Genomic DNA, 22,131 nt, shown 5'->3' with positions numbered 1-22,131 from the left:
TTTTTTTCGGGGTGTCTGGGTGTCTCATTCAGTTAAGTGTCTGCCTTCGGCTTGGGTCATTGTCCTGGGGTCCTGGGATCAAGCCTGAGTGGGGTTCCCTGCTCAGCAGGGAGTCTGCTTCTCACTCTCCCTCTGCCACCACCCTGTCATGTTCTCTCTCTCTCTCTCAAATGAATAAATAAAATCTTTTTCAAAAAATAAAAGTACATCTTTTTCATTCATAAGGTTCCTCTAATGCATGGCTTCAGGAAGAACAGTTTATTTCAGATGTTTGGCTTAGTTTAACATAAATCCTCAATGTTTAGACATGTGTTTAAACTGTCAGTATGCTTATTCGTGCAGTAATTTATATCATTTCAGCTTAGTTCACAACCTTTGAGCTTAGCACCCTTTTTCTAGATAGCTCATTGAGTATCTGGGATTTGTGCAACGGTGGCCACCGCATTCTTTGATACAAACAATTGATGGTTTCTGTCTTTTGTAAATAATTGTGCAACCATGGTTTAAGATAAGACTCTATAGAGGCCCTTCCCCACCCTCAGCTATTTTGTTTAGTTTAAAGCTCTTACCCCTTCCACGCTCTATATCAAAGCCTAGCATTCCTGCCAACTGTTTTTGTAAGGTCCACAAAGTAGGAATGGTTTTATTTTTTATTTTATTTTTATTTATTATTATTATTTTTTTAGGGGAGTGAGGAGCAGAGGTAGAGGGAGAGAAAATCTTAAGCAGGCCCTGTTCCCAGCGCAGAGCCCAATGTGGGGCTTGCTCTCACGACCCTGAGATTATGGCCTGAGCTGAACTCAAGAGTTAGACACTTAATGGGCTGAGCCACCCAGGGCCACTGGCTTTACATTTTTAAACGGTTTTTCAAAAAATAAAAGGAATATTTCATGACAGAATAGTATTTCATGACAAATTCAGATTTTACTGTTCATTAATATAATTTGACCGACACATAGCCATGCTCATTTGTTTATTATAGGGCTGCTTTCACACTGCAGCAGCAGAGTTGAGTAGTCCCAACAGAGACCGATTTGTCCGCAAAGCCTAAGGTATTTGCTATATGGCCTTCCACAGAAAGTTTTTGACCTCTGAACAATACTGCAGCCAAATTTATCTTTTTAAAAAATGTATACCTACTAATATTAGCTTCCTGCTTCATACCCATTTCCCTTGGAATAAAAATCTAAAATTTTTTATAAGGACTGCATGATCTGGTGGCAGCCCACCACTCCAGCTTCATCTCAGTACATCTTCCCTGTTCTTAAATGTTCTGCCTTTTTTTCCTCCCTGCACTAGATCTTCAGACATGGTCTTTGTGCCTGCTTCTTTCCCACCCCTTAGTTTGAAGTGATACTCATTAATAAAACTGAGTCAGATCTATTCCTTCACCTTTCTGTAACATCTTGCACTTTTCCTTTGTAACATTCATTACACTTGTAATTCTTGTTTTATTTCTGTTCTCCTCGCTTGACTATAAACATCTTGAAGATAAGGACAATGTCTGTCTTGTTCATTGTTTTATGTCCAGTGACAAGTGCAGTGTTTACTATATAGCTGGTTTGGCATACATCTTGATTTACCCACTATCATCTAGCACTCTGTCAATAGTGCCCTTTATTCTCAAAAGTGGACGGTAATTTATAGGGTTGTATTATAAATGGCTGATGCTCAGTAAATACCTTTTGACTCAATTTAGTAAAGCCTCAATGATTTAGACTTCCGATAATCATTACATTTAAGTAACAACACTTTTTCACTTCTCTGGTCAAGGAAAAGGCAAATGATGGGGAGAAAACACAGGCATTTAGTTACAGAAACAACATTCAAGGTATGCCCTAAGTTGAATGTTCATTTAACTCAATTTCTTAAACCTCTTTGTGCCATGAGAACAAATGATTATCTTGAAACACTAAAGAATCCTCAACTGCCAAAAGAATGTTATTTTCTGTATACTTGAGTTATTAAGAAAACAAGATGTAGGGACGCCTGGGTGGCTCAGTTTGTTAAGCGTCTGCCTTCGGCTCAGGTCATAATCCTGGGGTCCTGGGGTCCTGGGATCCAGTGCCCCGTTGGGCTCCTTGCTCAGCAGGGAGCCTGCTTCTCCCTCTGCCTGCCCCTCCCCCTGCTTGTGTTCTCTCTCTCTCTCTCTCTGATGAATAAATAAAATCTTAAAGAGAAAAAAGAAAACAAGATGTGTATATATAAGGTTATTACTTTTAACCAGCTGATAAAAGACTTCTGTTTAAAGCTCAAATCTTAATATTAATCCTTTCATGTTCTTCGTGATATTATTATATAATTGGATTTAGGATTTTTGATACAATATAGGCAGGATGAATCAAAATGTTCTTTTTGCACTGTTTTTCTCAGTTAGATAATAGTGGTCTCTCTTGCCAGTACATAGGGGCTGCTATGAAGCTAGCTCTTCATGCAAATTGAAGAGTACATTTGAGAGTGATTATTATTATTTTTTTCTTGAGAGAGAGGGAGAGGGAGAGCGAGTAGGGAGAGGGCCAGAGGGAGAGGGAGAGAGAGAATCCCAAGCAGGCTCCATGTTCAGAATGGAGTCCTAAGTGGGACTCTACCAGAATGGAGTCCGAAGTGGGACTCAATCTCTGAGATCAAGACCTGAATCAAAATCAAGAGTTGGACCTTAACTAAGCCACCCAGGTGCCCCGAGAGAGTGACTATTTAAATCCAGGGCCTCTGAGAGCAGAAATCTGCACACATTTTAAATTGTAAGGGTTAAAGAGACAGAATGGCTTTCAGACTTAGTCCCTAAGGGCAGAAGGAGATGCATGTGTCAGAATTAGGGATGAGGTGATGAGAGGCACTCTTCAGATGTGTACAGACGCCTCCCTCTCCAAATTATGATATCTGTCATTCCAGCTTCTATTTTGGGAATAGCTAATAGGAGAATGACAAAAAGGGGTCCTGTTCCTCAGGTGCATTGGGGGAAAAATGGTTTAAAAACAGTTGATTGAATGTGTTAGTATATATAAAGAAGGAATATGTCAGTCTGAAGGGGGTTTGGCTGGACTTAGGCCAAGAACTTAGGACTTAGGACAGAAAGGTAGAGTCACAGAGGCAGACTGTTATCATTAGACAATGTACAGAGATGAGTCATCAGGCCACACCAACATCACAGTTGGTCCTTGAAAACTGTCCACCTTTGCTCTGATTCCATGCTTATCATGCGAATTTCTGATTACCAATACCTGACTGCCAATGTGTTGAGGCACCCTGTGTGGCAGAAGGAAAGATTTTGGATGATTAGAAAGGCCTGTTCCCCTATTGTGCATTAGCATATTTACCACTGAGTGAGTATATGAGGTCTGGGAGTGTGGCTTGTTAAAGTCAGCCACTCTGAGTGCAACTCCAGGGCGCTGACAATGCTGAGGCCATTCTCCAAAAAGTGGTCAGTTTATGAAGTTAATGTCAAATTCTGAAACCTTTTGGAAGAGTGGCATCCCGCCTTCTGCAGACTCCTCAGCCTTATCAAATCCCCTTATTCTTTCTTGGGCCTCTCCCCAATGATCACTTCTTTTGGAATTACTTGGAAATCTAGAAGTTTTCTAGTAGTGTTATAAATCTAGTAAGTGCAACATTCAAACCTACCTGGGAAAAAATAAATGTAAAATTGCTAACTATTTTAGTCACATTTTCTAATAATAGCCTGGTAATGGAGAAGTATTTGTATTCTTATACTGTTCCCTCTTTTTTACCTTTTTGATTAGTAGAACTCCTCCACCTCTTTTCCCTTGGTCAGTGAAGTGTGCCTCCTTCTACCTGGTCCCCTAAGCCAGAAACCTGGATGTATCCTTGTTCCTTACCTCTTCTTTTCCAACCATTTCGTGTTTTTCATGAAGGCCCTCATCGTGTCTAGCTTGAACCATTACAAAAGTCTCCTAATGATCTCTTTTTAACACTGTAATCTTTCCTTTAGATTGTTACCAAAGCGATAATAGTTTTAAAAGAGTATCTTTCAAAAACACACTTTTGAACTTTTTCCTTTTCTATGTGAAACTAGTAGGTGACTTTTTATATTTTAACAGTGTAGACCCCATATTCTTCAGCATGGCATACAAGGCTCCTCATGCTCTGGCTGCTTCCCCCTTCCCACTGACTCTTTTCCTTCTCCCTTCCCCTTCTTTCCCCACCACCAATGCTAGTCATGGTGAACTGGTTTGCCAGGCTGTTTCACTCCTTGGCACATTTGTACTTGCCATGTATGTGGTCCTTGTACTTGATCTGTCAGCAACCACTATATACTCCCTCCATTTTGAGCACCTTCTTCCCTTGATTTCCATGACAGCATTCCTTCTGGACTTCCCTCTTACCTCCCTGATATTTTCCTCATTTTTTTTTTTTTTTTTTTGTTGGCCACTCCTCTTCTACTCAGCCTTTGTGTACCAGGCTTTCTTGGGGCTAAGTCTTAGGTTCTCTTTTCCCCCTTAAGCCTACTAAATTTACTATATACTCATGGTTTGCTATAGGGATTTTTGTATTTAGCAAAGGTATATAAAATCACTTCCAGTACAGCTAATGTATATTTTTCTCATAGCAATTTGGTTACCATAGTAGAGTAAGGATATCTATCTATAGTTTCAGCCTGTGAGAACTACCATAATATGTCAAAAGCACTAATTTTTAGACAGTGGACTCTAGCCCCCATGTGTGCTCTCTACAGTTTGAGGGAGTAGTATTCTCCATTGTCGCTCTGGTCCTTCATTCTGCTATTGCATACAATAATTAGGTTTTAACAACCCCCACCAAAGGATATCGTCGCAGTTCATTGAGTAGCATTTGATGTTGTCCACACATCTTACTAAATTAAATGGAATAACTAGGTAGAAATTGGGGCAAGCTGTGATTTTTCATTTAGAAGAAAATTTTTCTTCAGGGAAATAAATTGGAATTGGTAGATGAGACTCTCTGTAGTGTTTATTACAGTCCAGGTCCTTGCCAGGAAATTATTCTGAAGAAAGTAAGAAATATTTTTAAAGGAAAGAACTATTCAGTAATGAAGATACAAACTTTTCAGTGATGAATGATGTGCTGAGTGCTTATTGGAATTGCTCAAACTGAATAGCTTGCTCTTCCTGTTATTTCCTGGTGTTCCATTTATAATACTCAAGAGATAACAATCTTTGATACTTGTAAAGGGTTAATACACAAGTCTGATGGGTCTGCTACAATCATACTGAAGAAGTGGCATATGAAGAAGTAATAATGACATCGTCAGAGTTGAATAGAAAGTGTTAGCATGGAGAAAAAATTTAACCCTTAATATATTTAATCTCTAAAATGATTGGAATAATATTGGATATCTCTAAAAGATTGGAATAATATTGCGATAGGCATCTTACATAATTGAGCACAAGCAGATATTTTCATTGACATTTTATTGTTCCTAATCTTGTGTGGAAAAGAAGAAATTGAGAACTGTCCCTTTAATAAAATCCTGTTTACCTATCTTCTTTTAGTAGGAGTGGCTTAGGAACCTGTAGAGTGAGGTGTAACTACCACTTCTGCATTCTGACCTGCAACCTTGGAAAGAGTGCTGATTCTACAGACCAGGAAGTGACAAATAATGTGCTTTAAACTCAGTAGAACATGTCTTTCATAAGGAAAAGCCTCTCATAACGAAATGAGAAGATTAAAGCAGTGATTTCACATAGTTGTCATTAAGTATTTGGAACTCTGATGCAGATAAAGACTGCAGAATACTTAGGATACAAAGCTTTCTGGGCCAGAAATTGATCTTCTGACTTTTGAGTCTTATCTGATTGCTACTTGGTTCTTCTTTATTTTGTTAAAGTACTCTCTACAGGCTGAACCTGGGAGACCCTCCATTGTTTGCAGGTAGGTGGTCAGCCTTTGTTGAAAATTGAGGTTGTTTTCTAAAACAACCTAATTCAGAGAATTATTATGGGTGCCTGGGTGGCTCAGTCGGTTGAGCGACTGCTTCCGGCTCAGGTCATGATCCCAGGGTCCTGGGATCGAGTCCCACATCGGGCTCCCTGCTCTGCGGGGAGCCTGCTTCTCCCTCTCCCACTCCCCCTGCTTGTGTTGCCTCTCTCGCTGTGTCTCTCTCTGTCAAATAAATAAATAAAACCTTTGAAAACAAAAAAAACCAAAAAAACCCAGAATTATTATTCAGAGAATCATGAATATCAGTCTGGGTATCTGTTTTAATGTTTAAATATTCAGTATGACTACAAATAACCGCATTTTTTGTGACTTCTGACCAACTTTGTAAAGTTATTTTTAACTAGTAGATCTGTAAGATGGTGAATTTAAAAAAAGATGGTAAAAAAAAGATAGTGAACTAAATGAGTTCTATTTTGTTTTCCATTAATTTATATATATGTACATACTTTATACCTTTTATATAAAATACTATATATACTTTTATATTTTTATATTTGTATATATAAATATATACTTTATATATGAGTTCATATATGTATAAACTAATAGATAAAAAAGTATATTACTCTATTTACTGTTAACTTCCTGATAGTATTTGATAATATATTTTAAACATTTATTTATGTAGTCAAATAAAATTGTGTTTTTGTTGTTAATATTTTATGTCTAAGTTTCATATCTTTCACTCTTAGGAAGCTGTCTGAATATTTATCATTGGTTTATCCACTTCCTTTAGTCTGTTTTTGGAATACTTTGATATTTATTATTCCAGAGAAGTTTTTATAAAAGGTTAATCTTCCACAAGTATATTGAAATATTTCTTGTTTCTCTTTATAAAGTTAACTGTCCATTTATGACACTAAAAGTATTTCAAAGATAGTGTCTTTGAAAGATTGAGTTATTAGTATGAGCTAATTGCTATTCACAAATGTCTTTTTTGGTGTGGGAGTCAGAAAAGAAATGTGTGGGGGTACCTTTAGGATCAAGGACAGTGGCTCCTTAACTTTCTCTGCCACTAGTGATCCTTTTTATTTTTCTTTTATGGACACTAATCTTCAAGACTTTGCCCACCAAACAAGTGGTGTATACTAAAAAATAAAATGTTAGAACATTATTGTTCATTAGACACACATTATTTACAATGAGAGTTTCTTATCAGCCTTAGATAACTATTCTAGGCTAATGTAATTCAGACCCAAAGAGCCCTGACATTTTACTTAGTTTGAATAACTTTATTGTAGGTAACTGTTTGGATATTTTTGATTTTTTTTTTTTAAAGATTTATTTATTTATTTGACAGAGAGACAGCTAGAGAGGGAATACAAGCAGGGGGAGTGGGAGAGGGAGAAGCAGGCCTCCCGCTAAGCAGGGAGCCTGATGCGGGGCTAGATCCCAGGACCCTGGGATCATGACCCGAGCCGAAGGCAGACGCTTAACGACTGAGCCACCCAGGCGCCCCTGATATATAAGGTTTTTAAAATGGTTGAAATATTCAGATAAATCATGAATTAAGAGGATGGTTCTGAATTGATGATTAGAACTCTGAATGTTGATCCAGTGGTCATAATAGACTGGTTGGATTGTAGAATTTAAATTGCAGATTGGTGATTGCCAGATACCGTGAACAAACTATTGTACGCAAAGACCATTTTAAACATCTTACTTCCCATTTACAGTAGTTATTATTAAAATCAGCATTTTATCTACTCCCCCTATTAACCCGGTCAGATAAGTTTTGTGGACCGTTTTTTACAGATACAGAAAACTGACATCTAGAAAGGTCAAATAACGACCAAAGTTACACATTTAGAATCTGCACAACAGGTCATTTTGACTTCAGAATTCATGTTTTGAATCACTTTGTTATCCTATCCTATATTTTCCAATACTTGGTGTAATTTTTCTGTCATTTTAGAGCTTGACCAGACAGGAATTCTGGCAGCTGCTCCAGCAGAACTATGGCAGTGAGCTAGGCTTAAATGCTGAAGAGATGGAAAACTTGTCTCTGTCCATCGAGGATAATGTGCAGCCAAGGTAGAGCAAAATGTTTTGAAATTTCACAATTTAATCATTAATTCAAGCAGAATTATTTTAGACTTTACTAATTTAGAATTTCTATTAATTCATCCTTGGGTGGAATTTGCCTCTTTGTTCGCTGTAGTGGAATGCAGTGAAAGGTGAGGACAGTGAGTAGTTTGCTAAATTGGTAAACAAATACAGGACATATAAGGAAATGTTAGTTTTGTAACTGTGCTATCTAGGATTTGCTTAAAGTGTGGTTTTAGTAAAGCTTTTTTTAAGGATCTGGAGAAGTACCTAGTGACATCTCTGATCGTATGGATAACAATAAAATAAATTAGCTGGTAGTTATTTTGAAGAATACAAAGATAATATGATGTTTCCTCGAGGAAACCCTAAAGTAGTGCTTGACATGTAGTTGGCACTCGAATATCGAATGCATTAATGAAAGGAACTGATAGTACTATGGGGAATGCAAATAATTATAATATAAGGTTGAAAATGATAAAGGCCAAAAGGAGCAATAGATAATGTAATAAAGAGATTCAGAGGTGAGAGATCATTTTTGACTGATTGTGATTCATTGGGAAGAATGGACATTTTTATTAACCTGTACAAGTAAAAGTGCATTTTGTCCAACGGTAATTGAGGTCATAGCAATAAGAATAATTAGGGATAATACATCAAATTCTATAGTAGACATTACAAGTGAAAGAAGCCAAGTGAAAGGAGCAAGTCCCTGAAGACCACATATTGTATGATTCCATTTATATGAAATGGAATCCAGAATGAGTGTATCCATAGAGACAGAAGGTAGATTAGTAGTGGCCAGAGGCTGAGAGGAAGGGAGAATGGGGAGTGATTGCTAATGGGTACAGGATTTCTTTTTGGGGATGAACGTGTTCTAAAACTATGTAGTGGTGATCATGACTGTGCAACTCTATAACCACTGTATTGTACACTGTATTGGGGTGAATTTTATGGTATGTGAATTATATCTTAGTAAAACTCTTACTTAAAAATTCTATAGCAAATAAATCTTAAAATAGAAATCTTTCAGAAGTCTCACTGTGTACATAATTTTTCCTTTATTTAGGTAGCCTTCTAGTTATGCTGATCCTCTTTATACTCAGCATCAACATTTTAGTCTTTTTTATGTGGTTACACATACATATTTTATTAGTTTTCTGTAAAGTTAAAAATTTCCATTGTACTGCTCTTCTTGTAAAGTTTCCTAGTCTCTCTTAGGTATTGGAGCTGGGTAGAAAAGCAATTGACATAATGCAGAGAGCCTTGGATTACGGTGGAGAAGATCTGGATACTAGTCTGGACTTGGTCACCAAGTAACTGCACAACCTCAAACAAATCTCTTAGCCTTTCTGATCCTCACTTTTCTCATCTCTGAAATGAGATGAGCTCCAAGGTCCCTTGGAGAAACGCCCGCCTCGAGGCGTTTCTAGTCTTTGAAGAAGAAGGGAATGAATATTTTTGACGAGTTGCTTTGTATACTCTAAGGTCCAGCTTTTTGAAGTCACCAGAGAAGCTGCTGTTTTCTTCTGGTGATTGAGTGCTTTCTCAGAGAATATGTGGCCAGATCCTCATTCCCTCTCTTCCTTTTCTCTTTTTTCCCCATTACCGAAAGAAGCGTATGTCTCAAACCTTTAATTCCTCAGCTCTTCCTATCTTCTTTTTTTTTTATTTTATTTTTTTAAGATTTTATTTATTTATTTGAGAGAGAGGATGAGAGGAGAGAGAGAGCACATGAAAGGGGGGAGGGTCAGAGGGAGAAGCAGACTCCCTGCTGAGCAGGGAGCCCGATGCGGGACTCGATCCCGGGACTCCAGGATCATGACCTGAGCCGAAGGCAGTCGCTTAACCAACTGAGCCACCCAGGCGCCCAGCTCTTCCTATCTTCTTTGTCTTCATTTTCATTCTCTCCATCACTCTCTCCCTCCTCCTTTTTCCTTTCCGTATTTCTCCACAGCTCACCCCCATCCTTAAAATCCTCACATGCAGACACTCAGCTGCTGAGCTAGTCTCAAGGCCATTTTTCTTGTTGGGTCCCCTTAGCCCTGCCATTCTGCCTGGCCAAGAGTGACTTGGTGGCAGACCTAAGTATTATTTGGGTGGGGTAGAATAGGGGTGTTCCTTCCTTAGGATAACATGGCTAAAGATGATAGCCTGCTACTTTATTTTTAAAAAGCTTTAAGTCTCTATGTAGCAAAGATTACATAGGAATAATTGCTTAGTAAGTTTGAGACCTGGACATTAGATCAGTTGTACTCCTTTTATTTTTCATAGATTTTCCTTTCTTTATGTTCCTCCCTGAGAGAGGAAAAGTAGGTCTCAGGACATTTGTTGTAGTCATGTTCCTATGACCATATGAAAGCTGTTCCTTAAACTTTGTTCTTAGGAAGGAGAAGAGCAAAAAGGCGGGCATGGACTGATTGATGGGGTCTGTGCTCAGATATCAGGAGCTCCCTCTCCTGGGAGGGACTCACCACCTGAGCCAGAACTGAATCAGAAGGAAGGAGATCTGAAACTGCCTTCTGGTATTGACTGGCATCCAACAAACATCTACCCTGCACCTTTCAAAGCTGTGTGGTGGTCTATAACTGAAATTTAAACAAACTATAATATTCATTGTATTAGTTGTTACAGCCACTTGTACATGGTTAATTTTTTAATGGTTTCTAAAATTTATAAAATCTCATGTGAGCATATTTTGTTTTCTGAAATGAAGTCAACTTGCATGTGATTTAAGAAGATGGCCTTGTTATAAGTAGGGCTTATTTGTTACATTACAAAAACCCATTTGTTGTCAAAATGCTTTACAATAGCAAAGGACCTCAGTGGGGAGACTAAATCACTCATTGGTATGGAATTGACCTTGATTATATTTCTATAATGATGTGTTTCTTACAGAAGTCCAGGAAGAAGTAGCTTGGATGACTGTGGGGAGAGAGATGAAAAATTTTCCAAGTCCATCAGTTTTACCCGAGAATCAGTTAATCGGGTTTCAGAAGCAGAGTCAATTGATGGAAATCCACCAAAAGGGGTTAGTGCGTGGTATCCCTTTTAAAATATATCTGATGCTGCTATGTGTTAATCATAATGCAAGATCAAATAAAAATACACTGTACAAAATGTTTAAAAATTTAAGATGTCAGGCTGCCCCTTTATCTTAGGAGAAAGATTTTAAGTCTGTAAGTAGCAGAGGTTATTTGGGAATAATATGTGGTTTTGTTCAGACCTGGATATGGAGCAGAACTACCAGACAGTTTCCTGAGCATTAGTCTATAAGGGGGTTGGACGTCATTAAAGATATAATAATATAGAGGAATTCATAGTTAGCAGAATTTTTCTCAGATTAAGTGGTATGTGTGGTAGAAAGAATCTGTTTTGAACGGGGAGATGAGAACCCTGCGCTGCATGCTTGAGTAACAATGGGTGCTTCTTAAGTTGACTATGAAAGCGGGCACATCCGGTTAATTCATAGTTACTTAGTTTCTTCCTTTATTTTTTCAAGTATCATTATAAACCCATTGCTTTTTTTTTTTTTTAATTTCAATGAGTTTTTATCATCTGAGTCATTATATTTATTTTTTTAAATACTCGGTTTGTCTCCTCTGCCAACAGGAGCCATTTCAGGTTGGCTTCTTTGTTTTTTAGAAATGATCAATAATCTTTGATGGCTTCCTTTCTTTCTAGCACAACTATGTGTCCCAGGCACACTTTGTACACTTACTGTCCCAGACTTAGTATCAGCCGTTTTCCTAATGGGCCATAGTTCTTAGTGAAGAATGGCATTTGGAGACCACATTCTGAGTCCTGAGAGGGCTCCTACTATAGAGCTTTCGTTCTGCTGATTGGGGATGCAAGTCTGGGCCACAGCTGAATTTCTTGGTTTAAAGCAGAGCATTGCTTTCAGATCCTACCTCTGCCACTTGCTGCCTGAATGCCCTTAAAGAAGTTAACCTAATTACTTAACATTTCTATGCTTTCGTTTTCTCAGCTATAAGATGAAGACAATAATACCCCATAGGGGTTTTAAATAAGGATTAAATGAATTAATATATGTGAAAGTGCTTTGAACGATCCCTAACACACATTAAGTATTCAATAACCATAAGCTATTACAATTGAAGGTGAATCTGCATGTAGCTAGCAAGGGACCTTTTCTACCTTCTCCCATGGAACTCCCAGCATCTGTGAATAAGTGTTGGGAAAACACTGAAACAGAATATGTAAAGGCCACCAAGTTATCAACTTGTTTCAGGCAACTGTCATACATCTATCCCAGTCTGATTTTGTATTGTGGATTTCTTACGAAACTATTCATCTAGAGACCCTTAGGAACTTACTATTGGTACAAGGGAGGTGATTCTGGATGCCAATCTCTGTATATGTTCTCATGGAGAAAACCAAACCACTCAGTTTTAGGGAGGTACCAGGACAGGAGATCTCTTGCAATTTCCTGATCCTTTTACAAAAGCCTGACTTTGAGGACTGGATTCTCAAAACTACTAATCTTGAGTCTTTCTTACTACCGCCCCGACATCATCTTCTGTACCTGCTCTTACAATAGTTAATCCATTGGTTCTTGCTTCTAGTTTTATCCCTAAAGGATGTCATATTTCCTTTAGGGAAAGGAAATGGAATATAGAGGAAGACTTTAATGTTTTAAGAGTGATCATACGTTCATTGATGTTTAGTATAGAGGTTTTCGGGTTATGAAATACAAGTAATATAGAAGTTCACTCCTTTTTTTTTGCATTCAAGAACAGTATAGTGAGGTTCTCAGATGTCAACAAATATCATATGTCACTTACTTTGTTTCATTTTTACTTCCAAGAAAGTTGGAAATAACAAAAAGTGAAAAATAACATTTTTAAAAACATTTTTAAATGGAATTATAACTTTCTTAGTTATAAAATTAATATTCTTTGGAAAAATTCAGGAAATATAGAAAAGAATGCAAAGAAATAAAAGTTGTCCAGATGCCAACCACTCAAAGATAGTGACTGTTACTTTTCCTAAAAGTATCTGTCCCTATTCTTTATAATAGGAACCATATCTTAATTATAAACAATAGGAGAAATATGTGTGGAAACTTACTCTACTTAGCATTTGCTAAAGAGGTTCTGAGTCAGCTAAGTAAGCATGTTGCTTTGTAGTGTGAAACTCCAATATAAATCAAATCTCAATTTTAGCAGTAATCTCTGCTTGAAGAATCAGTCCTCTGACTAGGGTAGTATAATCCTTTCATAAATTGTGTCTTGGGTCCCAGTTGTTATTCTGCTTTCTGAGTGGCCAATAGAAACCTGTCTCCTCCTTGGAGCTTCTGCCCTTCAGTGCTGCTCAAAGATCTCACAGGGCAGGAAAATAAGAATTAGAAATATGCTCTTTCATCTGCTTACAGACAGATAATGCAAGAAGGTACTTTGCTGTATTGTTTATATTTTTACACTGTTCTATTAAACCTAATTATAATACAGTTCTACGTGAATACTAACATAGCAATAGCATTCATACTTTAATGCCTAACATTAAACTTATTATAGAAATGACGTATCTTGATTAAATCATCCCCCAAAAGTATGGATAGAATGATATATTGAATATCTTTTAATGCCCAATTTCTTAGTCCCTTAACAGCAAAGCCAACTGTGTTCTTACAAGTTTGCTATGAAATTAATGTTTCCTGTGGGCGCCTGGGTGGCTCAGTTGGTTAAGCGACTGCCTTCGGCTCAGGTCATGATCCTGGAGTCCTGGGATCGAGTCCCACATCAGGCTCCCTGCTCAGCAAGGGGTCTGCTTCTCCCTCTGCCCTCTTCACTCTTGTGCTCTCTGTCTCTCATTCTCTCTCTCTCAAATAAATAAATAAAATCTTAAAAAAAAAAAATAAATGTTTCCTGTTAATCCAGTCTCTACTGTACTCTTATGTGACTCTTACCTATTTTCTTTCCCTTTCCCCTGTAGTTACTGGTCTTGAGAATGGGGGAGTTCTCTTCCTTGAGATGATGGGGCAGGTATTGTCTGGGGACACTAACCGGGTTTGATTCCTCTCCCTTTCCCACCCCAAAGAACCTGCTGTTCCATTATTTTTGTCCCCTGCTCCCCTTTCCCTTCTGCTTAAGCGATTCACATGATGCTAACTGTGAGGTCTTTTTATATGATGTTCTTCATAAATTTATTATTCATTACTGTGTAAGAAGATGACTTTAGAATTTATTGTAAGATAATATATTATTATCTATCAATATTTTATGGACTGTATTAGAGATGTGATGTAAACATAACAAACATATTTTTCAAAGAGCTGTATTTCAAACCATCTTTATTATTAAAGATCCCTCCTTAAAATCTAAGCCAATAATATGTTTTTTTAACTGGATTGTTTGCCTTTTAGGGGTCAGGGAAAGAGGAACCCCAAAGTGAAAAACAGATGAAAAAGAGTCCTTTACTAACTTCAGAAAAGAGGTTAAGTAGAATGCCATCAAAATCACTGGACTTGAATAAAAATGAGTATCTTTCTCTGGACAAAAGCAGCACCTCAGATTCTGTTGATGAAGGTAAAGAATTTCTTATAAATTTTAATAAGATTTCAGTTGTGTCTTTTAATGTTTATCTTTGTATTGGGTGAATGCAGATTGAGAACTTAGTTGCATTAGACACATTCTCACTCTATAAAGAACGAAAAGAAAGGTGGAAGTTAATAAAAAATAGCAGAAAGAAGCTGCTAGGTCTAACCCATCTCCACTTTTCAGAAGCTTGGAATTTGAAGATCTCCATGAATGAAAGGCAAATCTGAATAAAAATCTTAATAGTGTTATAGACCCTATAATTTACTTTCTTTTAACTACCAAAAAAAAAGAAAAAGAAAGAAAGAAAAAAGGAAGGAAAAAAGAGAGAGAGAGAGATACAAAAGTAGAAAATTGCTTAAAGGAAACTTTATAAGAAATCATGTTCTCTCTATCTTCTCTAAGTTAATACCTGGGGCTTGTCATACTTATTAAATGGGCATTTGAAGGAATCTTTTTTTTTTTTTAACTGTAAGATTGTTGACATCTGAAACAGTGAAGTGGGGAGACATGTCTGGGGACACTAATTTAACTGAAGCCTGTGTAGGAAAGATACTGAAGAGTGACTACTTTCCAATTTCAGGAAAGGGAGCAATGCCAGTGGATTTTGCTCTTTGTGCTTTCTGTCCAGCAATGCTCATGATATTAGCAATGGGGACATTATAGTGATTTGGGTCTGTGGGATATGATTGTATTCGCTAGTCCAGTTACTGTTCAGATTAGACCTGGTGTGGGAGCCCCGAAGGCTTTTTTTTTTTTTTTAAAGATTTTATTTATTTATTTATTAGAGAGCGAGCGCGAGAGAGAAACAGCATGAGAGGGGAGAGGGTCAGAGGGAGAAGCAGACTCCCTGCTGAGCTGGGAGCCCGATGTGGGACTTGATCCCAGGACTCCGGGATCATGGCCTGAGCCGAAGGCAGTTGCTTAACCAACTGAGCCACGCAGGCGCCCCTGAAGCCTTTTATTATAGTGAAAACCAAATCCATGAAAGCCAAAACTAAATCCAAGTCAAATCTAAAATCAAATACAAATCTAAAAGCAGGGTGCCTGGGTGGCTCAGATGGTTAAGCGTCTGCCTTCAGCTCAGGTCATGATCCCAGGGTCCTGGGATCGAGTTCCGCATCGGGCTCTCTGCTCCTTGGGAGCCTGCTTCTCCCTCTGCCTCTCTCTCTCTTTCTGTCTCTCATGAATAAATAAATTAAAAAAAACAAAACAAAACAAAACAAAAAATCTAAAAGCAAACCAAGACCAAATCTATGAAAACCAAATCTAAATCAACTTTGGTTTGGGAACACTGTAGCAAGTATCTTTAATGAAAACTAAATCCATTGCTCTTGAATACATAAATAAAAATTCAGTAGTTCCTAAAAATCACAGAATGCACTAAGAAGACAGTTGTTGAATTCTTTTGAAAAGATAGTTGAGAGTAAGTTCTTTTAAAAGGATTGAGCTCCATGAATGACTAGACTCTCTTAGTGTCCTTACCATTCATGCTTTGGTATGCAGCAGTATGAATTAGTAATCTTGCCTGGCTGAACCTCTGACTTTAGGAAGGTCTGCTCTGGCACCCAGTGGCCACACAGGTAAGTGACGCCAAAACAGGGATTTCTTTTCCTCCTCTTTCTTACCTGCTCTTTTTTATAAGAATAGTTCTTAAGAAGAAGTTTCCTTATTGATCCTATCAAATTAACATTAATGATAAGCTTCATAAAGGGTAATATTAAATCTCATGTGAGCTGCATTCATATCTAGAAATAAAGAATAGCAGTAGTGTAGTTGCTGTATTGCATGGGAGCCCTGATCCTATTTCCTCCCTTGCTGGTGTCCCTTAAAGACTGGCTTTACAGCATTAAGACCTTACATACAGTATCCAGCCTTCTTTTGTGGAGGTTTCCTTTAAGGTGCACGGGATGACTTTTTTCTTATTAGATTATCATTACATAACAAATCAAGTACTTCCATTGCTTTCGCTAAGCAGATTTCAAAATCTCAGGCTTATCAGACCTATTATGTGCATTGAATTAATGAATCTATTTTTTAGTTTTTGGAAGTTGTGAGGTTGTGAAGACACTTGAAGTCAGTGAACTGGGGAAAATAAGAAAGGTCAAAAGAAGCAAACCATCCCAGGAAATTTGTGTGTGGATTTAGAGGGTGTTAGGTAGGTGGCAGATTATTTTAAACCCAACATCATTTTATTTAAAATGATAGTATTTTGATCTACCATTGTGAGCACTCAGTGAGAAAATGAGAGGATTTTCTTTTTTCCTCTTTTCTGCCACCTATAGATTGTAATCTTTGGGAGGGGGGCACTGGACCATTTTGAAGTAGAGACTCCCTCTAGACTCATGTATCCCTGAGAGGAATCAGCAAAGCAGCGTATCATGAAATATCTCACAGAGGGACCGGAAGCAGCTAGTTCAGTCCCTTTGATGCAGAGTTTAACTGAAGCCTGTGTAGGGAAAGTTAGCCTAGAATCTGCTTTGACTGGCTTCTTTTTTTAATGTTCTTATTCTTTGGTAGGCAGTTTAGAACCCATCAAGATTGAAGGGTGCCTCTTTGGGGATATTTCTGTACTTCCAGAAATGGGTTCTGGGCCGCCAGCTCCTGAACAAAATGCTGAGCATTGTGTTTTAATCTGTTAAACCATGTACGAACTTAAAAATTTGATATGTAATACTTCACAGAATAAGCTGTAGAACCTTGTTTATCTAGAGTGTTGTTGCTGACAAGCTTTCTTCAGCTTATTGACTACATGCCCAGTTTTGGGGAGGAGTTCAGAGCATATGAGAAGGTGCTAGGCGTTTCCTGGCAGATGAAGATGAGTTGACACAGTGTATTCACATCTACAAGTATAAGGAAATTATGGCCATGTTTTCGGCCACAATAATATTTCTCTTGCCGTTAGGATTTACTTCTTTCACCTGCCCTGCTCTATCATGTCGTGGATAGTCTGTGAAACCTCTTCCCCAGGAGGTAGAGCCTTGAGTGGAAACTTGACAAACTGTCTGATGGCATGAGACACCTGGGCTGTGTCATGACAGAGTTAAATTTAATTTTATATAGCTGGGATTAGAACGTGTGGCAGGATTCCCTAACCAAAGTCACTTATGTTGAGAATGGAAGCTAAGTCAGGCAAAGATTAGGCTGGAGGAGGGGCACATAAGATTAGCAAAATTGAAATCCGTGACCTATAGCTGACAGAACAAGATGAATGGGAAAGCCAAGCAAAGAAAAACAGGAATCAAATATCAGGTGATGCTTATTAATTACTAAAGGTGAGGACAAGTAGACCTCTTGAGAAAGCTTAGCAAAAGCCATGTCTAGCACATCAGGGAAGCAGTCATGAGACTAAACCAGGTAACCCTGCATAGTTACCTGAGTCAGGTTTTTGAACAACACTCTCATTTGAACTTGGTTTTTCAGATGCAAAGAAAACCCTCAATCTGAGTCAAGAAGATAGCAGGTCACCAGTTTTTGGAAGATAGAAGATATAACAAATTGTGTGTCCTTAGTTAGTCAAACTCCAATCATCTGCTGTTCTTGCATACCTACCTAGTACATTTTTCGTGAACCCTCAAAACACTGTCAACATATGTTTTATTCCTTCATGCCCATGTCTTTCTCATATTTATTTATCTGTCTCACTTTTCCCATCATTTCCACTGGCCAAAAACTAATAGATTTGAATATTTTCAATTCAAGAAATATTTCTTCTTTATTGGAAATAGTAACCTGCTACCAGGTTGAGTGGTGTTCCTTTCCCCACTTGAAATACCACTTGCTAGCTTCATATGTTACAGCAATATTATTGGTGATGTTACCTGTACAGGAGGCTTTAAAGTACTGTGAATGTCATAAATAAATAATCCCAGGTAGAAATAGTTTATTTCATGTCCTTACTTCTTTGAATTAATTTACATACAAAAGGTACTAATAATTTCCAATGGTAGTGCCATGAATTCTATTCTATCAGTCATAATACAGAACAATTTAATAATGGAGTTTAAGTGAAATGTGAAAATATATTAAAATGTTTATATGAGTGTAATTTTCTTTCCTTCATAAATGTGAACAAGAAACTTACTTTTGAAGAATTCCAGTTCGAGAACTCCTTAGAGAAATGACTGCTTCTAGGGCTGAGGTGGGGAATACACAAAATGAAGCTGGAGTATTTTGTAGGGCCAGAAATAAAGAAATGCTTAAAAAAAAAAAAAGGAATATCAAAAGGGCATAGGAGTCAACCTGAAAGAGCTCCTAATGGCCAAAGTAAAAAAATTTGATCAACAAAATAAATAATGATAGCACTGGATTATAACCTAAAGTATAAAATAACTATTCATGAGTCCATACTGATATAAATGATCAAATAAATACGTAAATGGGGGAGAAAGCACAAGTTTCAAATAATATACATAGATACTCCCCCTTCCAGGAGGTGGAGCTTAATTCTCCTTCCCTTGAGTGTGGGCTGAACTTAGTGACTCATTTCTAACAAACAGAACATGGAAAGATGAACATGGTAATGTTTACAGTGGAAGAACCTGCCAGACGCCACCTTAACCAAGTGATCATGGTTACCATTATCATAAATCACGTTGATAGCCCAGATCCCCTGAGTCTGATGAGAAGGGCACTTCACCTTTGCAGGCATTCTTCCCCAAATCCACAACCCCAGTCTAATGGTGAAAAAAACAGACAAACCCAAATTGAGGAACATTTTACAAAATACCTGACCAGTGTTCTTCAAGTGTGTAAGGCCATTAAAAAAACAAGGAAAGAATGAGGGACTGTTATAATTGGAGGAGACGAGGGAGATAAACAACTAAATGCAATGTGGCATTTTGGATTGGATCCTTGTACAAAAAAAGCACATTACTGGGAAAGAGTGGGAATAACACCCAGCTTCATTAATTATAAATTAAAAATTATTCCAAAATAAAAAGCTAAAAAATATGGTTGTACAATGAAAGTCCTATAAATAAAAATTGATCCTAATATACTTCTTTTAGCATCTTCATTAGTTATTCAAAAATAGTTATTTAACACTTGCATGCCAAGTACATAATGTATACAGGTGTTTAAAATTGACATGGTCTCGGGGCGCCTGGGTGGCTCAGTCGTTAAGCGACTGCCTTCGGCTCAGGTCATGATCCCAGGGTCCTGGGATCGAGCCCCGCGTCGGGCTCCCTGCTCCGCGGGAAGCCTGCTTCTCCCTCTCCCACTCCCCCTGCTTGTGTTCCCTCTCTCTCGCTGTGCCTCTCTGTCAAATAAATAAAATCTTTAAAAAATAAAAAATAAAAAAATAATAAAATTGACATGGTCTCTACTCACATGGAACTTAGACTCTTATGCAGGAGAGAGGCAATAAACAAGTCAATAAGCCAATAAAGATATAATTACAAATAGAGATAAGATCTGTGAGGGAAATGAGCAGGATCAATAGAATCACCTATACTTGTCTGCTTTCTTTGTGAATATATGAATTATTTTTACAATGAACATATATTCTATTTCAGAAAAAGCTATTTCTCAAGCCTAATTGGGAAGTTATCTCACAAAACCTTAGCACATTACCTAGTTTCAGTGATTTATTTCTATACCAAAGGAGCCATTATTTGAAATTGCCATGCCTAGCTTTTGCCTACATATAGTATTGTTGCAGGGAAAAGGTAAATCAATATCTGCCTGATAGCCCTAAGTTTTTTGCACCTGTAGCAAAATAGACACAAATCATTTAATGAGGGAGAAAAATCAATAGTTGGGATGAAGGCAGAGCTAGAAGAATTTTTCTGATTCTTAGACTACTGCCTTTACTTGACCAGACTGCTTCCCAATGGCTTAATATTGACAAGATGCTCTACACAGATAATTCTTAGAGCATAATATCTGTAATATGGGGAGCTTTTGTCACAGTTTTTATTCTGTATTGATGGAGCATAATCTTGGAGATAATAAATAATCCCAGTCCTGAAATCATTAAAATTTCATATTGGATTGCTTTACTCTATTTCCTTTACCAGGCTCTTATTCCTGGCTGTCTTTTTCCTTCTCTTCTCTTTTTTAACCTTTTCCTTTCGTTTCCTTTCCTTCCCTTTCCCTTTTCCTTTCCCTTTCCCTTTCTCTTTCCCTTTCCCTTCCATTCCCATTCCATTCCATTCTTCTAAATTAAACTCCTGGCAGTATAAAATAGAGGTTAAGTTTGTGTGCCCTATAGCTGCAGTGAATTCAAGTTCCATTTCAGTCACTCACTAGTTATGGAGCTTTGGCAATTCTGTTCCTCAGTTTTCCTCATCTATACGATGAGATGATGATGATACCACCCATCTCCCCGGATTGCTGTGAGGATAAGATGAATGGATACTTGTAAGATGCTTAGTATAATGCCTGACTTACAGTAAGTACCCTATAAGCATGGGCTATTTTATATAATGTTTCCAGGGAACATGAGGAGAGGTGAGCAGATATTGTTTCTTTATTTGCTACCAGTAGTTTTCAACATCATTATCATTATCAGGTTCCCAGAAAAATGTGATATTCCATTATTTAGCTTTGAAGAATACTTTTCAGAAGGATTTCTTAGTTCTTTTGTGTGGTATTGAGAATAGGTTGTGAATACGATGATACTTATCTTGGGGCAGTCAGCTTTAAATCAGGCTGGAAGCATTATCCAGCCGACTGAGTTAGTGCAGCAGATGTTAGAGCTGTTCATTATTTAATATTTACTGAATGTATGAGCATTCAGAAATAGGACCTGCTAATTGCTGTGGTAGATACACTCCTGTGTGTCCCGGTATTAACCTTGTCACTTATGAAATACTCTTGAGAGATATATTGTGGAAGTTTAATATCATTTAAGTTAGATATTTTTGTATCTTTTGGGTTTTGATGACTGAAATATTGATCATATATAGTTTAATTAGATATATATTATGTATACTTACATACAGTACCTATGTATATAATGCCAATTTAGAGTTTTAATAGTGTTTTGGAATGTGCTGATAATTGTAATCACATTTAAAAACCATTTTGTGCCAAAACAAACAAAACAAAATCTTGAAATTACCATTCCTTGGTTTCTTCCCTTTCAGTCCTGTGGTTTGTTTGTTTGTTTCCCCAGAAAATATTCCTGAGAAAGATCTTCATGGAAGACTTTATATCAACCGTGTTTTTCATATCAGTGCTGAGAGAATGTTTGAATTGCTCTTCACCAGTTCACGCTTTATGCAGAGATTTGCCAATTCTAGAAATATAATCGGTTGGTCTTGTGTTTATCTAATGATAAATATGGGAGAATTTTATTATCCTTTAAGAGTTGAGCCTGTATAAATTGATTTATGTTGTCAGGGGGAAAATTAATCTTTGATTTTATTTTGGTGATATGTAAACTGGTATCTAAGCATTTTGGTTAAATTTACATGTAAACATTGACTAATTGTTCAGTTAGTCAGATCGTACCTACAATTAAGTTCAAACTCTTTGAAACTAAAACTCCATTTATTTATTAATGTAGCAGTTCAGTTGGGTTGAACCTTATTTAAAAGGATTCCATTGTGGAACAATTGGATTCTAGTAGGGTATAAATTGATAC

General features: G+C 37.3%; 1 protein-coding gene across 4 annotated transcripts in view; it reads left to right on the top strand.

The window, feature by feature from the left end:
• Positions 1-22,131, top strand: part of GRAMD1C (GRAM domain containing 1C) — an 86,861-nt gene that overhangs the window by 42,602 nt on the left and 22,128 nt on the right. For 3 of the 4 annotated variants that reach the window (XM_035000140.1, XM_035000142.1, XM_035000139.1), the window contains 4 exons: positions 7,853-7,971; positions 10,882-11,014; positions 14,369-14,531; positions 21,661-21,798. In XM_035000140.1, coding sequence (XP_034856031.1) covers positions 7,853-7,971; positions 10,882-11,014; positions 14,369-14,531; positions 21,661-21,798 — 553 coding nt within the window. The remainder of the gene's footprint in view (positions 1-7,852; positions 7,972-10,881; positions 11,015-14,368; positions 14,532-21,660; positions 21,799-22,131) is intronic. The other variant, XM_035000141.1, reaches the window with a different exon arrangement.

This window comes from Mirounga leonina, unplaced genomic scaffold (genome assembly GCF_011800145.1).
Source record: "Mirounga leonina isolate KUSES-001 unplaced genomic scaffold, KU_Mleo_1.0 Mir_115, whole genome shotgun sequence".
Taxonomy (NCBI): Eukaryota; Metazoa; Chordata; class Mammalia; order Carnivora; family Phocidae; genus Mirounga; species Mirounga leonina.
This window is presented reverse-complemented; position numbering and strand designations above follow the sequence as displayed.